This window comes from Microcaecilia unicolor, chromosome 13, assembly GCF_901765095.1.
Source record: "Microcaecilia unicolor chromosome 13, aMicUni1.1, whole genome shotgun sequence".
NCBI lineage: Eukaryota > Metazoa > Chordata > Amphibia > Gymnophiona > Siphonopidae > Microcaecilia > Microcaecilia unicolor.
The window spans coordinates 58,943,456-58,964,635 of NC_044043.1; the positions used below are offsets into that span (position 1 = coordinate 58,943,456).

The window sequence follows — 21,180 nt, forward strand, 5'->3', positions numbered from 1 at the left end:
TTTCCTTGCTACCAATCTCAGGGCAAGCAGTGGCTTCCTCATGTCTATCTCAATAGCAGATAATAGACTTTTCCTCCTGGAACGTATCATATCCTTTTTTAAACCCACATAGATATGCTAACCACTGAAACCACATCCTCCAGCAATGAGTTCCAGAGCTTAACTATTTGTTGAGTGAATATTTCCTTCTGTTTTAAAAGTATTTCCAGTAATTTCATTGTGTCCCCTAGTCTTTGTACTTTTTTTAAAGAGTAAAAAACATTTTTTGATTGTTTTTACCCATTCTATACTGCTTGTGAGTATGTACTGAGACACTATGCTTCATCTTTCCTTTTCTCCTGGCTAAGGTTTATGATTCTATAATTCCTCCTGTTTTGGTATTATTTTATATTATTGTACAGCACTTTGATCTTCTTTTACATAAAGCGGTATATGAAATCTTCAATAAACAAATGTGTTTGATTCTTGAAAACTCTTCATTTACTTTCCTCCTTCTACCCCAGGACATCTTCTTAACCTGAAGGGTGAAAGTATGCATATTATGGAACAATGTGCTTACTTCTTCCCATGGGTATCTGTTTCCTTTCTAAAACTGGCACCCTTTCACCAGTTTGCTCACACATTCATACAGTAGCCATAACCCCAAACCTGCCTATGGCCTAGTGCCTGTGTGTACCCCAGCTCTAACTTCAGGAAGGTTGACTGCATTATTACAAGGTTGCACGCAAAGTTTGTTTCTGGCTTATCCTTTTGCCCAGACCCGCTGCTGGCTGGAGGAGATAAGTGCAGTATGCCTCAGCATCTTTCAGTTGTCCTTGGGAGGAGTAACATTCCATCCCACCCCACCATCACTTTACTAATTTGTATAGATCTAAACTAAATGGTTCCTACTGTTAATCACAATCCTTTATCTTGGCTTTGAATTCTAGAGTTAGAGAAGACAAACTCTATGAAACAGCTGGTAGAAAGTTTTGTGCTGGCCAAACACCTAATCATTGCCTTCACATTGTTCTGTAGTTTCTGCCCAGCTGAACAAACTGTTCTATGTCCTAGTCTTAGATTTTATATCCTGCTCTGTTTTATTGCTTAGCTTTTGTGTTTTGAGCCGTAGCAGTATTGTGGCTTCAGACAGCAGCCACAGTTGTTTCATTCTGTTGCATTAGCTGAGGTGCTGCCTCAATTCTGACATTACAATACTCTTAAGCTAGTCCAGATTTGTAATTATCACACAATACTACTACTACTTATTTCCATAGCACTACTAGACATATGCAGCGCTGCACACTAAACAAGAGACAGTCCCTGCTCAATAGAGCTTACAATCTAATCAAGACAAACAAGACAAATAAAGGATAAGGGAATTAGTTAAGGTGGGGATGATAAAACAGTGAATAGGAGTTAGGAGTTAAAAGCAGCATAAAAAATGTGGGCTTTTAGCGTACAATACCTGTCTAACTGCATTTATAGGAGGAGGAATGCACTTAGTGCTTGAATGCTGTGGGCACCTGCGTTACTGCTAACTGGAAAGTGCAGCTGGACTGTAAAGCACATTCTGGTTGGAAAGAGTAATGAAAATGATCCCATAAGAGAATTTTTGTGTTTAGACCCTACACACCAGGGAGACTGAAACTGCATTTGCTCCAGGGCAAGAGCTAGAAGTGTCTCAATTTATTTTCAGCAGACACATCTCTACCCTTGCAAGTTCTTTACACGTCTTTATGAAACTTGGGTCAGTTAGCCAAGGGCCAACCCAGAGAAGAAATGGTTAAAGAGGGAGGGAGCTGATAGGAGAAAAACACCACATATGCAAATGAGGCTGCTGCTCTATAAGTGACCAGGGTAGAGACCAGTCTGGAACGAGCAGCTTCGCTCCCAGTCTGACAATCTCCAACTGAGGAAAAGATGGCCAAGAGTTAGCACAAGACCTAGCACCGCACCAAGGTATGTGACACCCCCCTTCTACTTTTCTTCCCATGGCAGTCTATGCACAGGATGGATTGGGGGGGGGGGGGGCAGGGGTGATACTGCATATGACTGGGGGCAGGCAAAGTGCAGAGAGTCAGGAGCAAGAGAGCAGACCATACGTACCAGATTTAAAAAAAGTAATCAACAGTTTTATTGGAGTGTTTGGGGTGTTGTTTTATGCTTTTCTACTCCAATAAATTATGATGATTATTTTCTTATCTGGCACCTGTGGTCTGCTCTATATCTCTTGCTACTTCAGTATTTGCAGATCTCTGCCTCCTTTTTGTTTTTGCTAGAAGGGGTCAAAGACCCCTCTCAGGCCAGCTATAGTAATAGAGCATAGAGATAGACCGATTGAGAATTCCAGTTTGAGCCAGGAAAGATTCTGGTTACAAATCATTAATATGAATTATTCAATGTTGAGCCTCCATCAGGAAAAAGAAGGTAATTTTGCCTCCATAAGTCTCTAGTGAGATGGCATTAAAAAAAAAAAACAGTATCTGCAATTCTGAGGACTGCACCTTCAAAACAGTATATCGAATATAGGCTAAAATAATCAGCAGTCTTCAGTATAAATCACGTGGGGATAGACTTAAAAGTCTAAATATGTATATCCTGGAGGAAAGGGTGGGTAAGAGGATGTATAAGAGACATTTGAATCCTTCCAAGGTATCAGTACAAAGGAGGCCAGTGTCGGAACAAGGGGTCATAGGATGAAGGGGAAAGAGTAGACTCAACAGATTCTTACAGGAAAGGTAGTGGGGGACAAGATTTTGATTGAAATTCAAGAAACCATGGGCTGAACATAAGAGGACCTTTGAGGGAGAATAGGATTTCAGAGCAGCATTGGTGCTGTGAAGGGGTTCATGGTCTTTTCTCTTACATCATCACTATTTCTTGAAATGCAGCTGGATGTTGCCCCAAAGACCAAGCTGCCACATCACCACAGTGATCTCATTTCAATAAGATTTAAAATCCACAAGATACTACATGCATCTAATTATCTTTACTTTGTTTCAGCTGCTAGAATAATTATCTTCCACAGGGAACAATTCACAGTATTGAATTCTCCTTTGGTCACTGAAGGGGCAGGAGCTGCACTTCCCTACAGGTAAGTAACAGCCCATCTAGCACCTGTAAGAATTATAACATTTAGTAGTACTAACTGCAGAACCTCAAGCATGCGAGTGCCAATAGCAAAATAAGAAACCAGGAGCAGCTCAGAGTACTCCTTAAGACAGAGTTAGCTGGTCTCTAGCATTTTCCAGAAGGTACTGAGCTATGGCTGGAATCAATAGGTGTAGGAGGAGACTTAGAAGCATTACTGAATGTCCTCCATCTTTATAACATAATTTCTACTCACTGTGTTTTTATACAGCATAGGTGTCTCTATTTAATTATTTGAGATTAGTCAATGAATTGGGAGGAGAAGGGGGGGGGGGGGTTAAATGGTGGCTTATAGTTCTGTATGGGTTGGGGTTTTTTTGTATGTAGAAAAACCAATGAAAAAGTGACATTATTCCATGTTGGAAAAATAAAAGCAGAGCTTTTTTTTTCACTTATACATCCTCCTCTATACTTCCAACATGAAAGAATTATACAGATATTCAAAATATAATTAAGAATATGTAGTATTGCTTGCATAAGTCTTCCCACCCCTTAACCAAATGGTTGGCAGAAGCTTCTTTTGCAGCAATTACAGCTCTCAGTCAAGAACAGTGTCTACCAATTTTGTACAACTTCTAGTTTCTTACTCAATTTTGAATATTTCTATAACTGTTCTTGCTCATTTCAAGCGTAGTCATGAAGATCTTTTGAAATTAACTCCTACTTTAATACATTTGGAATTGTATTTTTTAGACAGCACACAAGGATGCGTAGACTTTTTACAAGGCACTTGCACCTTTCTAGGCTTAAGTGTTTACTGTATTAACCCTGCAGTAAGTCAGCCAAGAACCAATGCTGGGGTAAATAGTACCTATAGACAGCCACTCATCTACTCAGGTTTTTAGGATATGCCTAATGAATTTGCATGAAAGATATACATCCAATCAAAGCAGCAAGCAAGCAGACCTCTTATGCTTATTGACTGGCTGTAGGAAGCGCTGTTGTAAACATTAGAACAGTATCTTAGGTAATAGTCAGGAATAGGCAACCTCCTGTCCCCATATCTGCTCAGCTTTTTGGGATATCCTTAATGAATATGCATGAGAGTTGCATACAATTCCCATACATATTTGCTACAGCTATAATGAAAGCCAAGCAGGTTATTGCTTAAGGCACTGCCTGAAGATTTATACCAGAGCTTCCTACAGCCAGTCAAATTCAAGATAGATACAAGGAATATACATGAAATAAATTTGCATGGGTTGCTCAGTGTATGCAAATTTATTTCATGCATATTCACTGTGGATACCCTGACATCCCCACTGGCTGTGGGGTGCCCAGCCTCATTTGGGAAACCCTGAATTACTCATCCACTACTAGCGCTGCCTAAAGAATTATTACACGGGTATGCAGTAGCATGTAGTATTGTACATTCTAACAACCTAGGATGGAGATGACCAAGCATTGTATGAATGTATTTATACAGTGTGGGCTGTGTAGTACTTTACAACGTAGATTTTAATACCCTACTGTACATGAAATACAAGCAGTTATACATTTAACACCAGGAAATGCCAAGATTTTGCATACCACCTTTCTAACGCCCCTGGTCTTTGTGATTAAGCATTAGCACAGGCCCCTGATATAGGAGCTAAGAAACTGGGACCTAATCATAGCATGGGGTAATATAGAACTACTACTCAGGAATTGCTCCCCCTGCAGCCTTGTCCTATATCCAGCAGTGCTATAGTAATGCTAAGCAGGGTCTAGGCCAGTGGCAGTGCTGCATGTATCTGAACACATCATCTGTTCTCTGGAACTTAGCATGTTGCACAACCCCTTTTTGGGGTGGGTGGAGGAAGGAGGATCAGAAGAATCATGCAATTGTAACACCTGGGCTCTGGCAGGAGGTCTGGTGTTTAGTCCCCAGCTGAGGACTGTCACTGCAGTGATTGACCTACAAGGAAAGAGAAGAGGGGCTGTGAGGGTAAAAAAAAAAAAAAAAAATCCCTCAAGTCGATTCAAATGAGTGCTCAAGATCCTGGTTCTGTCTAAGATGGAGAAGGAAAGCAGCAGGTCAAAAAATTAAATTAATAGGCTTTCTGCTCCTTATAGTCTTGTCTTATTTGAGGAATTAGATGAGGCCAACATCTAGGCAATGACAACCGCACTGCATACAGAACACAACCTGCTTCTACCTCTCCCTCGGGGAAAGCTGTAGGGAAGGAACAGGGTCATTAAAATATTAATATTTTCTGACTCCAGGTCTTACAGCTGCCGTCTTCACATATAAGGAAGAGTTGACTTGCTGTAGGAGACCAGTTGCTGTGAGGCAAGATTTAGGTTAACATTTTCATACTCAAACAGTTTCAGGAGGTCTGGTTCTTTATACTGACTGCTCTGCAGCAGCTGACAGAAAGCAAACTTTAGGTCTGCTTTTGTGTCAGGATCTGTCTGAATTTATGCAGCAACAGATCTTCTTCCTGTTTGTTTTTCTCAGCTGTTCTCTCTCTCATTCTTGGAAGCAGCATTCCCTCAGCAGCTCCCACTCCGTGTAGGATATCATCATATACTGTAAGTTTGCTATAAGACACTACAGTATAGATGATGTACTACCCTGGGTGTCACCTTCGCTGCAGGACAAAAGTCACAGGAGCTAACCGTGGTTCTCCTCTCCAGCCTGGAGACATTGCTGCTATTAAAGCCTGGATTTTTTGTTGTACCTTACAAGTCTCCATGCATCTTAACAAAGCCTATGCCTTCCTCCTCAGTATTAAGCTTTCAGTTTACTGTACAAAATTGCAGCCTGAGATGATGCTACTCAAATTGCATTGGTCAGCAAATGTGTTCATACCATATTCAAAAGAGACAATCTGGAATTAGGCACTGTGGTACTAGGAAACTCTGGACCACAATACAAAATCTGCTAGCTCTACAATCTAACTTCTGCACTATTTTGTTTCTGATTCAAAGCTTTTTGCTTCTTTACCAGCATCACGATCTTCTTATTGGAACAGATCTGGCAGACCAGACAGATGAAGACTGAAACCAGCAGCTAAGAGGCAGCAGAGGGAGTGAGTAATTGTAAACCAGATAAATCTTATAGCAAGATGTAGCACTCATGAAATGTTGCCATATTTTCCAAGTAACCCTGTTACAGGTATCTTCACAACTAAGTCACAAAAACACAGTCAGGAGTTTCCCTGTGCACCAGCTCAGCTGAAGGAGGCATCCTGTTTTCCACAGAACCCAAGAGGCATCCCGGACACAGTACATGGATTTCAAATGCAAGACCAGAGTTTCTAAGGAGTGTCAGTTAAACCGTTACCATTACTGACTTTAGTAATGGTAACGGTTCTGCTGCTGCCCCTACAGTCACCACCACAGAAGGGCAAATGAAGGAGCACCACAGTCATGGCTCAGGACTCTCTTGCACTGGTTGTTATGTGTTTATACCATTTCTGATTGCAGCTTTAGTTAAGCAAAATAAACTGGCATTTCTCACTGTGAAATTTGATTTACATAATAAATGAAAACTCATGAATGAACCAATCCATGAACACCACAAACTTCTACAGCTCAGTCAGATATGATAAATTCTCCTCTCTTCTCTATATTAGAAAGGGCATCTGTCCGTCCTTCCTTCCTTCAGCTCAGATTATTTTTTTTTGTTGGCGGGGGGGGGGGGGGGGGGGGGGGGGAGGAATACTAGCATGAGTGTTTGCTGTTAAAAGATTCTCTACTTGTGAATTCTGGATTTTTGTACTTGTACAATATTTGATATTGTAATTGGTTATAAGGTTCTGGTTTGACTGCTGTATTTAAAAATTATACTTTAATAAATATAAAGTTAAAAAAAAACCTGAATATGACTACTGGAAGCAGGGAGTACACACAATGCATATACTAGTACCAAAGTACAGCAACACAATCATTTTCCACCATTCCCAGTACAAAGAGTGCCAACAAAATCACAAGTGAAAACCTCAGAAATATGAAAAATACATTTAATGTACAGTAGGCAAACAACTGACACCAACCAGAAGATAAAACAGATGTTCAGTGAGGTCCTTTCAGCACAGCTCTCTCATGGGAGGAGGTAATGTAAGGGAGACCTGTGACCATGTTCAGAATCAATCGATCTATTAAGAACTGCTCTGTACCTTTCATAGAAACGTGCAGCACCTCCTCACAGGAAGGTCTTGCGTCCCACTCCACAGGAATCTAAGCAAAGTTGAGACATTACAAGAGGCTTCCACCTATTCCAACCCCTGAGCCAGCAAGCAAGTAACATCCCAGAGTGATGCATCTGTACTGTCACACTGTTATTTCTGCTCAGTAAGCACATTAACGTATCTGTGTCATGTTCATCCACAAGAGATGCAAGTCCCATAGTATCTCGCCCAACAGGGAGCAATGTCCGTCAACGCTTTAACTTCACAGAGAGTTTTAAGAGGACATCGCAGAGGAAAACATTCATTAGATCCTTCCCAGCTTCCTGTGCAATCATACTGATCTGCTGACCTCCCCGACCAATCAACATTTTCTGTGAAAAAACAAAATATTTAATTATACAAACTCCATCTGTATACTTTCTATTCAGGACATCCAGAGCAGAGAACATCCTAAAACTAGTCAATAGAGAAAGAAAGTTCTACATCCCTAACTCCTTCCACGGCTTAACCCCCCCCCCCCCTACTTTCTGAGGCTGCTTTTAAAATAATAAAACTTGACTTTCCCTAACCAAAGTCTTCTCAGGTTTAATCCTGTTCACCGGGAGAAAACTTTCTGATGCTTCTTGGCTGTGCTGACTAGATTATATTTCTCTCTTCACTGTACACCTCCAGTAGCACTTCAAAAGGGGTTAAACAGTTATAAGGCACTGGATCCTTACTGGAGGATGCAGTTGTGAATGCAAAGCACAATCATGGAAGCAGGCCTACTGTGACTCCACAGAGGTGGTCGTGGTCATGGCCCCCCTCCCTCCCCCCCAAAAATAAATCTGTGCAACTTCAGAGGGTTACTCTTTCTGGCTGGTGTGTACAAGTTCAGCCTCCAAGGACCACAAAAAAAAAAAAAAGTCCAGTTTTCAGGATATTCCTCATGAATATGCATAACCTAAAAGAGTAACTACAAAACCTCTTTTCTAAACAACTTTATTTGCTATCAAAAAATCTTTTTTTAAAAATCATTTATATAATAATTCCAATACAGTTTCCCCTTACTGTACTTACATACCATAGTATCCAGTTCTCATAAATGTCTGTCTCACAATAATAATCCATCAAACCCAGCTTTAATCGCTGAAAGATTCAACAGGGAATTTGAGAAGTGTTGTAAAGCGGAACCACCACAGCATTGGATATCATTTGGATGATTTAAGTATATCACTCGATTACTGAAGGAGTTGAGAAGGACAGATACGGTATAAGAAATCTGGTACTGGAATAAGCTAGTCGTCTGTGGAGTTGATTTGATTTACGGTTACTGCCAGCAAGTTTTGTTTGTCACCTATGGACGGATTATTATTGTGAGATATTTATGTGAACTGGATACTATGGCATGCAATATACAAGTGTGCCCATATCATCACTGTAAGGGAAAGAGTGTGACAGAATTTTAGTTTGGGTAGAGGGTGAATGGTTGTGAGAGTGTGTACAAGTGCATTGGATCAAATCAGTAAGGGGAAACTGTATTGGAATTCTTATATAAAAGGGTTTTTTTTTTTAAAGCTTTTTGAAAGCAAATAAAGTTGTATAAAAAAAAAAGAGGTTTTGAGGCTACTTTTTTAGGGTGGTATTAATTTTTGTAACTAGATTGAAAATAATTTACTCATTAAGTAGCGAAGGTAATGAATATGCATGAGAGATTTTACAAGACCTATTTGTGGCCCTTCAGGACTGAGCTTTTGGCCCGTAGAGCAGAGGTGCACAAACTGTTTCTGCTCTGCCCCAGCTCCTATCTCATGGCCCACTAAGGATACTCACCACATGACTTTCTTTCTGCACCAGAAGCACCTGAAGGATGACTAGTTCCCCACTCGGACCCTCCTCCCACAGGACTGTGTCCTGCAAGATTAGAGCAGAATTTCAAGCACAGCAGAGCCCACTGGTAGGGGATAGGTTATAGTCTGGATAAGAGGTTTTCCCCTTTTCTTTCTATTCTTTGTTTCAGTACATACACGGAATTATATTATAAAGCTTAAAAGAAGCCAAGAAAGCCTGGGATAAGCATAGCTGAGTCTTACTTGTAATGACAAAGCCAAAGAGCACAGGAGGATCTGTGGGAAACTGTTTCTATGAGTTAATCCTCCAGTACTCCTAGCTATGAGGAGGCAATGCAAAGAAATCATAGCCCAAAGCAAAACATTTACAAATTCTGCAGGGAAAGAGCCGAGAAACTCAGTGCATTCCTAGTAGGCTCTAAGATTAAATATCAGTAGTCCTGGGAGCTGCGTCCACCAAAACACAGACCTGTGTTAGGTCATTTCTCTGGTACCTTTAAATAAAGAATCTTTCAACATTTTCTCCCAGGCTAGAAGTCAGTGTGTCGCCCTCTGCTCCCGTGTAGCTAGTCCCGGGAGCTGCCATACAGTCTATGGACAGCCAGATTCATACCACTATTTCACCTTTTTTCTAATGCCCTTTGGATAAATGTTGCATTTCTTTGTGCTGAAGTCCTGCCATTGCTTAGGTTTCTTCCTATTGACTCCTCACTGCTTCCTCTCCAGAAACCTAAAAGGTTACAACCCCTCTCTCTGCTCATCATTACAACTAATTTTATAACATTTGGACAAACTGCTCTTTATTTATACTACAGGCTTGTACCCCTCTTGAATTCTTGTAATAGTCTTCTTGCCGATTCATTCTCTTCACTGCCTTCAAGTCCAGAATAATCTGGTTCTCTCTTTTCTCCATTTTGGTTTACTGTTCTATACTGATGCTTCTGTTCAAGTCCCTTTTCTTTACCTTGAAGCGTACTCCTGGCTTCACCCCCTCCTGTACCTTTCAGCTCCCATCACCCATCATAGACCCTTATGCACTTTTTTTTTTGTAAACTATCAACAAAGTTCTTCATATTGTCTCATGCACTAAAGATGCTTCTCGTTCTGGGGTCTTCTCTCCTTGCACCGAGTCATCCAGGATGCAGAAATGTAAATTTACTCCTAGTTGCTTTCCATTACTCTATCTTTGCTCTGATTTTCATTATGCTGTTTCTCAGGCATTCTCCGAGGACAAGCAGGCTGCTTGTTCTCACGACTGGGTGACGTCCGCGGCAGCCCCCACCAACCGGAAATAAGCTTCGCGGGACGGTCAGCACGCAGGGCACGCCCACCGCGCATGCGCGGCCGTCTTCCCGCCCGTGCGCGACCGCTCCCGCCAGTTACTTTTTTTTCCGCGACTGAGAGAGTTGTGTTTTCCCCTCTCTCTCGTTTCAGCCGCCGGATTTTTTCGACCGCGTTTACGCGGATCGTCGCTTTTGGCCTGTTCGGCCTCTTCTTTTTCTTCTTTTCTTTTATTAAAAAAAAAAAAAAAAAAAAAAAGAATTTTGCGCGTGTGGAGCACGCGCTCCTTCTTTTCCCTCGCTTTCTAGCGGGGACGCCTCGTTGCGGCCTAGTGGCCGCTCGGTCGGTTACAATTTTCGTGGTGTGATTTTAGCCACCATTGCCGACTTTGACTTCGCCGACGCGATTTTTCCGTCGATGTCCTCGAAGGTCCCGAGTGGATTTAAAAAGTGTGGTCGCTGCGGCCGGCCGATCTCGCAGACCGACACCCACGCTTGGTGCCTCCAGTGCCTCGGGCCGGAGCACAATCTCAAGTCGTGCGGTTTGTGTCTCGGTCTCCGGAAACGGACTCAGGTTGCGAGGCAAGTTCTGCGGGACCGTCTTTTTGGAACTTGCGCCGGCCCCTCGACGTCGACCTCGACGGCATCGGTATCGAAGACCGGTTCTTCGGTACCGGTATCGATGCCCGAGACATCGGCACCGATGGCAGCGACCCCAGGAGAACAGGTCCCGTCGGCCCGCCGGTCCGCCGGCGAGAGTGGGGTAGAGAGACCGCGTGGGCAGTCGGCCCCGGTCACTCCCTCAACTCGTGAGCCACGGGACCGAACCCTGTCGGACCCGGTACCCCGAGACCGAGGGGGATCGACCTCCTCCTCCTCCATGCCCTCCGGCACCGGTGACGTGCACCGGAAAAAAGACAAGAAGCGCCGTCACCGGGAGCCCTCGGTGCACCCTGAAGAGGAGTCGACGCCGAAGCGTCATCGCAGAGAGGAGAGATCTCCGTCGGTGGTGGAGGTACCGACGCGTCGGGGTTCCGGCACCTCGGTGCCATCTCCTGGCCCCCAGCAGCTTCCGGCACCGACACCCTTACCGGCCCCACCGCCTTTCCCGGCAGCGGGCCTGGACGAGTGCCTCAGAGCCATCCTTCCGGGGATCCTGGAAGGGCTGATGCGCCAGGCTGTGCCGGCGCCGGGGGTGCTTGCGCCCTCTGCGCCGATGACTGTGGCGCCGGCGAGCTCTAGCCCGGCGCCGGGGCAGTCGACACCGCCGCCGCTTGCGGTGCCGGTCTCGACAGCCACGCAGGTGGAGTCCCCGTCGACGTCGATGGAGGGAGCTCCGTCCCCGCCGGCGCGGGAGTCCACCGCTCGACGACACCGAGACCTTGGTGCCTCGACGTCGAGCCGGGCCCGGTACCGGACTCAGCTACATGAGCTAATGTCCGATACCGAGGACGAGGACTCGTGGGGGGAAGAGGAGGACCCGAGATATTTCTCCTCCGAGGAGTCTACAGGCCTTCCCTCGGACCCCACGCCGTCACCGGAGAGGAAGCTCTCACCTCCTGAGAGTCTCTCCTTTGCCTCCTTTGTGCGGGATATGTCTATAAGCATTCCCTTTCCCGTGGTCTCTGTGGAAGAGCCGAGGGCCGAGATGCTCGAGGTCCTCGACTATCCATCACCACCTAGAGAGTCCTCCACGGTACCGCTGCACAATGTCCTGAAGGAGACGCTGCTCCGGAACTGGGTGCGACCACTAACTAATCCCACCATTCCCAAGAAAGCAGAGTCCCAGTACAGGATCCACTCTGACCCAGAGCTCATGCGGCCCCAGTTGCCCCATGACTCAGCGGTCGTGGATTCTGCTCTCAAGAGGGCACGGAGTTCGAGGGATACCGCCTCGGCGCCCCCGGGGCGGGAGTCTCGCACTCTGGACTCATTTGGGAGGAAGGCCTACCAATCCTCCATGCTCGTGACCCGCATCCAATCTTACCTGCTCTATATGAGCATCCACATGCGGACCAATGTGCAACAGCTGGCGGACCTGGTCGATAAGCTCCCGCCGGAGCAGTCCAGGCCTTATCAGGAGGTGGTCAGGCAGCTGAAGGCGTGCAGAAAGTTCCTGTCCAGGGGGATTTTTGACACCTGTGACGTGGCATCTCGTGCTGCGGCCCAAGGTATAGTGATGCGCAGGCTCTCATGGCTGCGTGCCTCTGACCTGGACAACCGCACCCAGCAGAGACTGGCTGACGTCCCTTGCCGGGGGGATAACATTTTCGGTGAGAAGGTCGAGCAGATGGTGGACCAACTGCATCAGCGGGAAACCGCTCTCGACAAGCTCTCCCACCGGGCGCCTTCAGCACCCGCCCCCACGGGTGGGCGTTTTTCCCGGGCACGGCAGGCTGCACCCTATTCTTTTGCAAAGCGTAGGTACAACCAGCCGGCCCGAAGGCCTCGTCAGGCACAGGGACAGCCCCAGCGCGCTCGTTCTCGTCAACAGCGTGCGCCTAAGCAGCCCCCTGCGCCTCCACAGCAAAAGCCGGGGACGGGCTTTTGACTGGATCCACGGGAACATAGCCGCCCTACAAGTGTCCGTACCGGACGATCTGCCAGTCGGAGGGAGGTTAAAAATTTTTCACCAAAGGTGGCCTCTCATAACCTCCGACCAGTGGGTTCTCCAAATAGTGCGGTGCGGATACGCCCTGAATTTGGCATCCCTGCCTCCAAATTGTCCTCCGGGAGCTCAGTCTTTCAGCTCCCATCACAAGCAGGTACTTGCAGAGGAACTCTCCGCCCTTCTCAGCGCCAATGCGGTCGAGCCCGTACCACCCGGGCAGGAAGGGCAGGGATTCTATTCCAGGTACTTCCTTGTGGAAAAGAAAACAGGGGGGATGCGTCCCATCCTAGACCTGAGAGGCCTGAACAAATTCCTGGTCAAAGAAAAGTTCAGGATGCTTTCCTTGGGCACCCTTCTGCCAATGATTCAGAAAAACGATTGGCTATGTTCCCTGGATTTAAAGGACGCATACACTCACATCCCGATACTGCCAGCTCACAGACAGTATCTCAGATTCCGACTGGGCGCACGGCACTTTCAGTATTGTGTGCTGCCCTTTGGGCTCGCCTCTGCCCCACGAGTGTTTACCAAGTGCCTCGTGGTGGTAGCGGCCTATCTACGCAAGCGGGGAGTGCACGTGTTCCCATATCTCGACGATTGGCTGGTCAAGAACACCTCGGAGGCAGGAGCCCTCCGGTCCATGCAGTGCACTATCCAACTTCTGGAGCTGCTGGGGTTTGTGATAAATTACCCAAAGTCCCATCTCCAGCCAACTCAGTCTCTGGAATTCATAGGAGCGCTGCTGAATTCCCAGACAGCTCAGGCCTACCTTCCCGAAGCGAGGGCCACCAATCTCTTGACCCTGGCTTCGCAGACCAGAGCGTCTCAGCAGATCACAGCTCGGCAGATGTTGAGACTTCTGGGTCATATGGCCTCCACAGTTCATGTGACTCCCATGGCTCGTCTTCACATGAGATCTGCTCAATGGACCCTAGCTTCCCAGTGGTTCCAGGCCACCGGGAATCTAGAAGATGTCATCCGCCTCTCCACCAGTTGCCGCACTTCACTGCTCTGGTGGACCATCCGGACCAATTTGATCCTGGGACGCCCATTCCAAATTCCGCAGCCCACGAAAGTGCTGACGACGGATGCATCTCGCCTGGGGTGGGGAGCCCATGTCGATGGGCTCCACACTCAGGGTCTGTGGTCCCTCCAGGAAAAGGATCTGCAGATCAACCTCCTGGAGCTCCGAGCGATCTGGAACGCACTGAAGGCTTTCAGAGATCGGCTGTCCTGTCAAATTATCCAAATTCGGACAGACAATCAGGTTGCAATGTATTACGTCAACAAGCAGGGGGGCACCGGATCTCGCCCCCTGTGCCAGGAGGCCGTCGGGATGTGGCGTTGGGCGTGTCGGTTCGGCATGCTCCTCCAAGCCACGTACCTGGCAGGCGGTAAACAACAGTCTGGCCGACAGACTGAGCAGAGTCATGCAACCGCACGAGTGGTCGCTCCATGCCAGAGTGGTACGCAAGATCTTCCGAGCGTGGGGCACCCCCTCGGTGGACCTTTTCGCCTCTCAGACCAACCACAAGCTGCCTCTGTTCTGTTCCAGACTTCAGGCACACGGCAGGCTAGCGTCGGATGCCTTTCTCCTCCATTGGGGGACCGGCCTCCTGTATGCTTATCCTCCCATACCTTTGGTGGGGAAGACCTTACTGAAGCTTAAGCAAGACCGCCGGCACCATGATTCTGATCGCGCCCTTTTGGCCCCGTCAGATCTGGTTCCCTCTTCTTCTGGAGTTGTCCTCCGAAGAACCGTGGAGATTGGAGTGTTTTCCGACTCTCATTTCGCAGAACGACGGAGCGTTGCTGCACCCCAACCTTCAGTCTCTGGCTCTCACGGCCTGGATGTTGAGGGCGTAGACTTCACTGCGTTGGGTCTGTCTGAGGGTGTCTCCCGGGTCTTGCTTGCCTCTAGGAAGGATTCCACTAAAAAGAGTTACTTTTTCAAGTGGAGGAGGTTTGTCGTGTGGTGTGAGAGCATGGCCCTAGAACCTCGTTCTTGCCCTGCACAGAACCTGCTTGAATACCTTCTGCACTTATCAGAGTCTGGCCTCAAGACCAACTCAGTAAGGAATCACCTTAGTGCGATTAGTGCTTACCATTATCGTGTGGAAGGAAAAGCCATCTCTGGAGAGCCTTTAGTCGTTCGATTCATGAGAGGCTTGCTTTTGTCAAAGCCCCCTATCAAGCCTCCTGTTGTGTCATGGGATCTCAACGTCGTCCTCACCCAGCTGATGAAACCTCCTTTTGAGCCACTGAATACCTGCCATCTGAAGTACTTGACCTGGAAGGTCATTTTCTTGGTGGCAGTTACTTCAGCTCGTAGGGTCAGTGAGCTTCAAGCCCTAGTAGCTCATGCTCCATATACCAAATTTCATCACAACAGAGTAGTGCTCCGCACCCACCCAAAGTTCCTGCCGAAGGTGGTGTCGGAGTTCCATCTTAACCAGTCAATTGTCTTGCCAACATTCTTCCCCAGGCCGCATACCCGCCCTGCTGAACGTCAGTTGCACACATTGGACTGCAAGAGAGCATTGGCCTTCTACTTGGAGCGGACACAGCCCAACAGACAGTCCGCCCAATTGTTTGTTTCTTTCGACCCTAACAGGCTAGGGGTCGCTGTCGGGAAACGCACCATCTCTAATTGGCTAGCAGATTGCATTTCCTTCACTTACGCCCAGGCTGGGCTGACTCTTGAGGGTCATGTCACGGCTCATAGTGTCAGAGCCATGGCAGCGTCAGTGGCCCACTTGAAGTCAGCCACTATTGAAGAGATCTGCAAGGCTGCGACGTGGTCATCTGTCCACACATTCACATCTCATTACTGCCTCCAGCAGGATACCCGACGCGACAGTCGGTTCGGGCAGTCGGTGCTGCAGAATCTGTTTGGGGTGTAAATCCAACTCCACCCTCCAGGACCCGAATTTATTCTGGTCAGGCTGCACTCTCAGTTAGTTGTTCTTCGTAGGTCAATTTCTGTTATACCCTCGCCGTTGCGAGGTTCAATTGACCTGGGTTCTTGTTTTGAGTGAGCCTGAGAGCTAGGGATACCCCAGTCGTGAGAACAAGCAGCCTGCTTGTCCTCGGAGAAAGGGTATGATACATACCTGTAGCAGTTGTTCTCCGAGGACAGCAGGCTGATTGTTCTCACCTTCCCTCCCTCCTCCCCTTTGGAGTTGTGTGTTTCATATTTTTTGCTAGTCATTCAACTGGCGGGAGCGGTCGCGCACGGGCGGGAAGACGGCCGCGCATGCGCGGTGGGCGTGCCCTGCGTGCTGACCGTCCCGCGAAGCTTATTTCCGGTTGGTGGGGGCTGCCGCGGACGTCACCCAGTCGTGAGAACAATCAGCCTGCTGTCCTCGGAGAACAACTGCTACAGGTATGTATCATACCCTTTCTGGACAAAGGTGACAGAGAAATGGAAATGCTTCTGCTGTTCCTACCTGTATCACATTGTAGGGCACCTCCTGAGGAAGATACTCCAACAACTTTTCCCGGATAATGTTATCACAGATGTCCTGCGGTGACTGTGTAGTGAGGACTTCACTGTGGAACTCCCAAGGGCTTGGTCTAGCCAGTGTCAGAAGGTATTTCTGGGGAATAAATCAAGTAGAAACTCATGGTGAGGGTTTGGAGGTGATTCGCAAAGCTCTTAGTGTACTTTAAAAACATTATTCTTTGCACTGTGCATGGAACACTGCTTGGGTCACAGAGACAGGCAGGACTGGTGGATAAAGACAGGTTATAAATATGAAAACTGTCACTGGCATATTTCTGTGCTGCACAGCCTTTCTACAGCCCTACTAATCAGAAGAAAAACATGGGGATTAGAAGTTAGATAAATCAATTCATACTACAGTAAAAATAGTCCTAGCCTCAAGAACTGTTCCACATATGCAAAGCTTCTGTACAGCTATATCATATATACGAAATGTTTTCATAAAGTATGGAAATGCATACTTCACATACATAGTAACATTTTCAATAAAGCATAAGGAAGAACGTAGAGAAAGCTGATGTCCAGACAGACGTCATTTTTTTCATTCAAATTCCTAGAACTCTACCTTCAGTGTATGCACCTCCTCTCCATTCACTGCAGACAGCATGAACACATCCTGGAAGAGAGGCCAACCCTTCTTCTCTCTCAGGTCTCGAAGCTGCTGTTTCTCAGTCTGCAACCGGTCTGTATAATCTGCTAACTCATCTGAGAAGAGTGACCCTGGGGTCCCACTGGTCTCTTCTTTAGAGCTTGAGGCCCACAGAGGAGAAGTGTTTCCCTCACCAGCGTCTGCAGAAGTTTTAATTACAGACTTCACATTTAGCTTCTTTCCTTTAACGATTCCCTCAGTGAGCTCCCATGTTAAGTCCAATAAAATACTCTTTTTCTTCAACAGGTCCACCTTAGTATGAAGAGAAAATGAAAGACGGCTCTCAGCTGCCTAACAAATTTCCAAGCACAGTAAGCCATCTATGATTAGAATATCCAAGTCTTAGACCTTTTTTTTGGGGGGGGGGGGGGGGGGAACAACAACTGAAATGTTTGGGACCTGGGAGAATAGGGAGTAATATAGGAGGGGGGTGGAAGGGAGGCAGGGTGGGGAGAGAAGGACTCTGAAGAGATTATGATGCTAGTAGCAACAGACCTACATTGAATTATATGCTTGGTGAAGGAGCCAAGAGTTTATGGAAGATTTACATTTTTTGAATGAACATTCAGCACAGATATTGAGGGGAAGAAAATTTCAACAGAAAGGGGCTGTGAAATAGAAAGCATGGTATCTAGTGGATTCAAGTATGACGAGTTTGGGACTGGGAAGAACCAGACGATAGTCACTGATGAAGTGGAAGAGACGGACTGGGGAGTATGGAATAGTAAGATTTGCTAAGAAATGGTTAAAACCAACAAAGCAGATGAACAGGAGAAGGGGTTAAGATTTAAAAAGCAGCCTCAGAGAGTGGGCTTTCAGGCTCCCATACAGCGATAGTCCCACCACGCCTGAAACGGGCTTCATCATTCTCACATACCTTATTCAGAACCAGGACACTTGAAACCTTGGGATGCAGGAAGAGGCACTTCAGCACTTCAAACCCGAGACTATGGCGAGTCCATTTATCTGAAACATCCACCAGAACAAGAACTAAAAGGAAAAATACCATTGGATATGGTATAACAGAGAGCATGGTTTTCAAGGCACATCTTTCACTAACTTCACCCCAAGATCCCTACCTAAATCTGCCATCTGCATAGAATCCCAAGGGTCCTGCAGCAATGATTTTTCCAGATCATGTCTGAAAAAGATACAATAGATTATGGATACAAATTATTGCAAACACACACAAGCATGAGTAAAAGCACTCGTCTCCAAATTATGCCAAATTCAATTTTCAAGGTACTGGAGTGAGTTAACACACAATCTACTGGGCTCAAATACTAACCTAAAATGAAAGAGATACTTTACCTTTTCATTTTAAGGCGACTGATAAGGCCAGGTGTGTCAAGAAGTATCTAAACAGAAAACATGAAAATCGGCTAAAGGCATCAGGATAGTTTTAAAACAGGGATTCCTAACTCAGTCCTTGGGACACACTAAGCCAGTCTGGTTTTCAATATAACCACGAAGAACATGCTTGAGAAATTTGCACATACTGCCTCCACTGTCCCCTGAAAACTTGACTAGTTTGGTGTGTCCTGGGGCTGGGTTGAAAACTCCTGCTATACAGTGATATCCCTTTTGGACTTGACTTAGCATTCTATACCCTTAAAACAATTCTTTTTTTTATATAATAATTATTATATTGATATTTATTTTGCATCTCTTGCGTTATAAATCGGCCTTGAACTGCATATGTAAATGTGGGATAGAAATGATAAGATTAGACTCAGAAGGCTAATAACCTAATAGGGAAAAATATTTCAACTAATCAATTAGCTGCATATTCCTATAGATGCTCTCCGACATATTCAAGATGAAACTTATGTGTTAAGATAAAAGCAAATGTCCCCTGGTGGTCTATCAGTAAAATATTTTGGACAGGTCTGGCTTAGCAGCTAGTTTTCATTTCACAGGCTCACAAAAGTTAAAATGTTTCTTAGAGACTAGTGAGGCAGTACATAACTCAAGAATTACTAATCTTTCCTAAAGCACAAAACTGTTACCTAAGAATCTGTTCCTGCCCATCTTTTCTTCAGGTCTTAAGAAGCATTTCTGTTAATACAAGGTAGGAGAATGCACAACCCCATGCCAACTTAAGAAGCCCAGGTCTGAGGAGTTAGGGCTTTTATTTTTTTTTAGGTGCAGTTCTTGGTAAGTTTGTGAATATGAGGGTAACAGAAGCACTATTTCCATTCAGCACTCACCAGTTGTGTGTCCCCCTCTGTAACCACACCTTGTGCCTGACAGCGGGTTGTGTGCACCTTCTTAGATACAGGAAATACCTGCAGAAAGTAAAAGATAACCATCACAGGCAGCACTAAAAGCCCACCTAACACTCGGAGATGCCAAGTTATCCAGTTCCAAGCTGGAGATTTTAAAACACAGTCCCGGATTTCTGATCATCTGGTGCATTATGAGGCTTGCTGCACTGATTTCAACAGGCAAGATCAGGCACTACAAAATCCCACACTGCTTTGGGATGAACCAGAACTGTCTGAAAATCTCCAGCCTGGAACTGGGTAACTTGGTATATCTGTACACTACATCTAGGTACATTTGCTATACCTTTCTCCCCAGAAGCTGATTGGAAAGGGTCGATTTCCCAGCATTAGGAGCCCCAATGATAGCCACTCGCAAGACCTTAGGATTTTCTGGTTGATCTGGTTTATGCACCAATAGATTTTCCTGCTCTGCTGCAAATGAAAAAAGTGTTTACATGAAAAGAAAAGGAAGGGAACAAAGTCTGGATACAAGATGTTCACAGATTGATTGTCAATGTCTAACATTGCTGGATGATGTGTTAACAGTAGTTGGAGTAGCATGGAATGTTGCTACTATTTAGGTTTCTGCCAGGTACTTGTGACCTAGATTTGCCACTGGTGGCAGCTAGATGGACTATTGGTCTGACTCCATATGGCCAATCTTATGTTAAAACCCATCAGACCTACAGACAAATCAGCACATGTTTATCAGGGGTGGATCTTACATACAACCTCTATTCCAATTAGCAGGTATAATGTTTTCTATTTCATTACACTGACAAAAGTAACCCTAGATACTGTTATTAGACTGAAATGCAATGGGTGGTCAGGAATTTACCTCCTCTGTTTTATGCATTTTTAGAGTGACTAATTATTTCGTAGGTCAAATCGGGCAGATCCCTTTCTGTAATGCTGTGCGATTGCCGTGTTGGTCCTCTTTAAAGATTAATAAATAGAAATAAGGCAAAAAACAAACAAACCGTTGAGTAGCTTTCGAAGGCTAGAACCTTCACCTAGTGTTGTGACCTGAGGAAACCAGACGCTCTCCCTTGGGTAGGGTCACTGTATTTATGTACACTTTATCATGAAGCTCCCCAGGCAGCTTAGAGCAACATATACAAACCACGAATTTTATATCAGGATAATAACCAGGCCCCTTCCTAGTACCTGAATTTACCTTTATTAAAGGACACTGCTGGAGGAATCTGTTGCCTGTCAGACTCTGGGTCAGCGACTCCCAGCAGATGGCCGAAGGCACTGGCAGCGTCTTTTCCGTAGAACCTTGCCGCCGTCTTTAGTCTTCGCTGCGTCGGCCGAAAACCGAAAAGCTCTGAAAGAGATTAAAAAAAAAACAAAACAACCCACCATCAGAAGGGACATCAAAGCCTATGTACGCAGAGAGCCGGAGCCAACCAATCGTCACCTGCTCCCCGGTGCCCGGCAGCTGCGCGTATCACTCTTCCCATCACAACTGCAGCCATTTCTGCCGCGGGGTATGCTGGGACAGTGGAGGTATTTGGGAGGAGGGTTGGGAAGAGTGAGCACGCGTGACCATAGAGTCCAGCGAGTCCGCCACACAGGGGAGGGCACTAGTGAGCAAGCGCCCAAAGGGCAAAGGCGGAAGAAGGCAGGTAGTACACTACCTACCAGCTAGCGCTAGATAGAAAACAGGATTGCAGCAGCAGTCTCAAGTCAGCTCTCCTAGCTTCGGTTGCTTTTTATGCTTTGCTGTGCTCAATAGCTGTATAGATGCTAGATTATCCAGTTCCAGGCTGGAGACTTTTTGTGTCCG

The 21,180-nt window shown here is 46.1% G+C and overlaps 1 protein-coding gene and 1 long non-coding RNA gene across 5 annotated transcripts; one reads left to right on the forward strand and one right to left on the reverse strand.

Moving 5' to 3' along the window:
- Positions 1-1,805: 1,805 nt before the first annotated feature.
- LOC115482509 lies at positions 1,806-6,697 on the forward strand. 2 transcript variants are annotated; one of them, XR_003944099.1, is made up of 4 exons: positions 1,806-1,941; positions 2,986-3,076; positions 5,338-5,415; positions 6,065-6,697. It is a non-coding gene; the product is annotated as an uncharacterized LOC115482509 (long non-coding RNA). The 2 variants fall into 2 exon arrangements; XR_003944098.1 differs by lacking the exon at positions 5,338-5,415 and having other exon boundaries at positions 1,840-1,941.
- Positions 6,698-6,759: 62 nt separating this feature from the next.
- ERAL1 (Era like 12S mitochondrial rRNA chaperone 1) lies at positions 6,760-20,894 on the reverse strand. 3 transcript variants are annotated; one of them, XM_030222354.1, is made up of 11 exons: positions 20,812-20,894; positions 20,566-20,718; positions 19,693-19,817; positions 19,332-19,409; positions 18,433-18,479; positions 18,201-18,262; positions 17,999-18,111; positions 17,038-17,373; positions 16,417-16,566; positions 9,060-9,140; positions 6,760-7,618 (listed from the first exon to the last, which is right to left on the reverse strand). In XM_030222354.1, the coding sequence occupies exons 1-11, from the start codon at positions 20,867-20,869 to the stop codon at positions 7,496-7,498; spliced, it is 1,326 nt and encodes a 441-aa protein (XP_030078214.1). In that variant the 5' UTR covers positions 20,870-20,894; the 3' UTR covers positions 6,760-7,495. The 3 variants fall into 3 exon arrangements, with proteins under 3 accessions (XP_030078214.1, XP_030078213.1, XP_030078215.1); XM_030222353.1 differs by having other exon boundaries at positions 19,693-19,820; XM_030222355.1 differs by lacking the exons at positions 6,760-7,618; positions 9,060-9,140 and adding an exon at positions 9,152-10,300 and having other exon boundaries at positions 16,373-16,566; positions 19,693-19,820.
- Between the last annotated feature and the right edge of the window lie 286 nt (positions 20,895-21,180).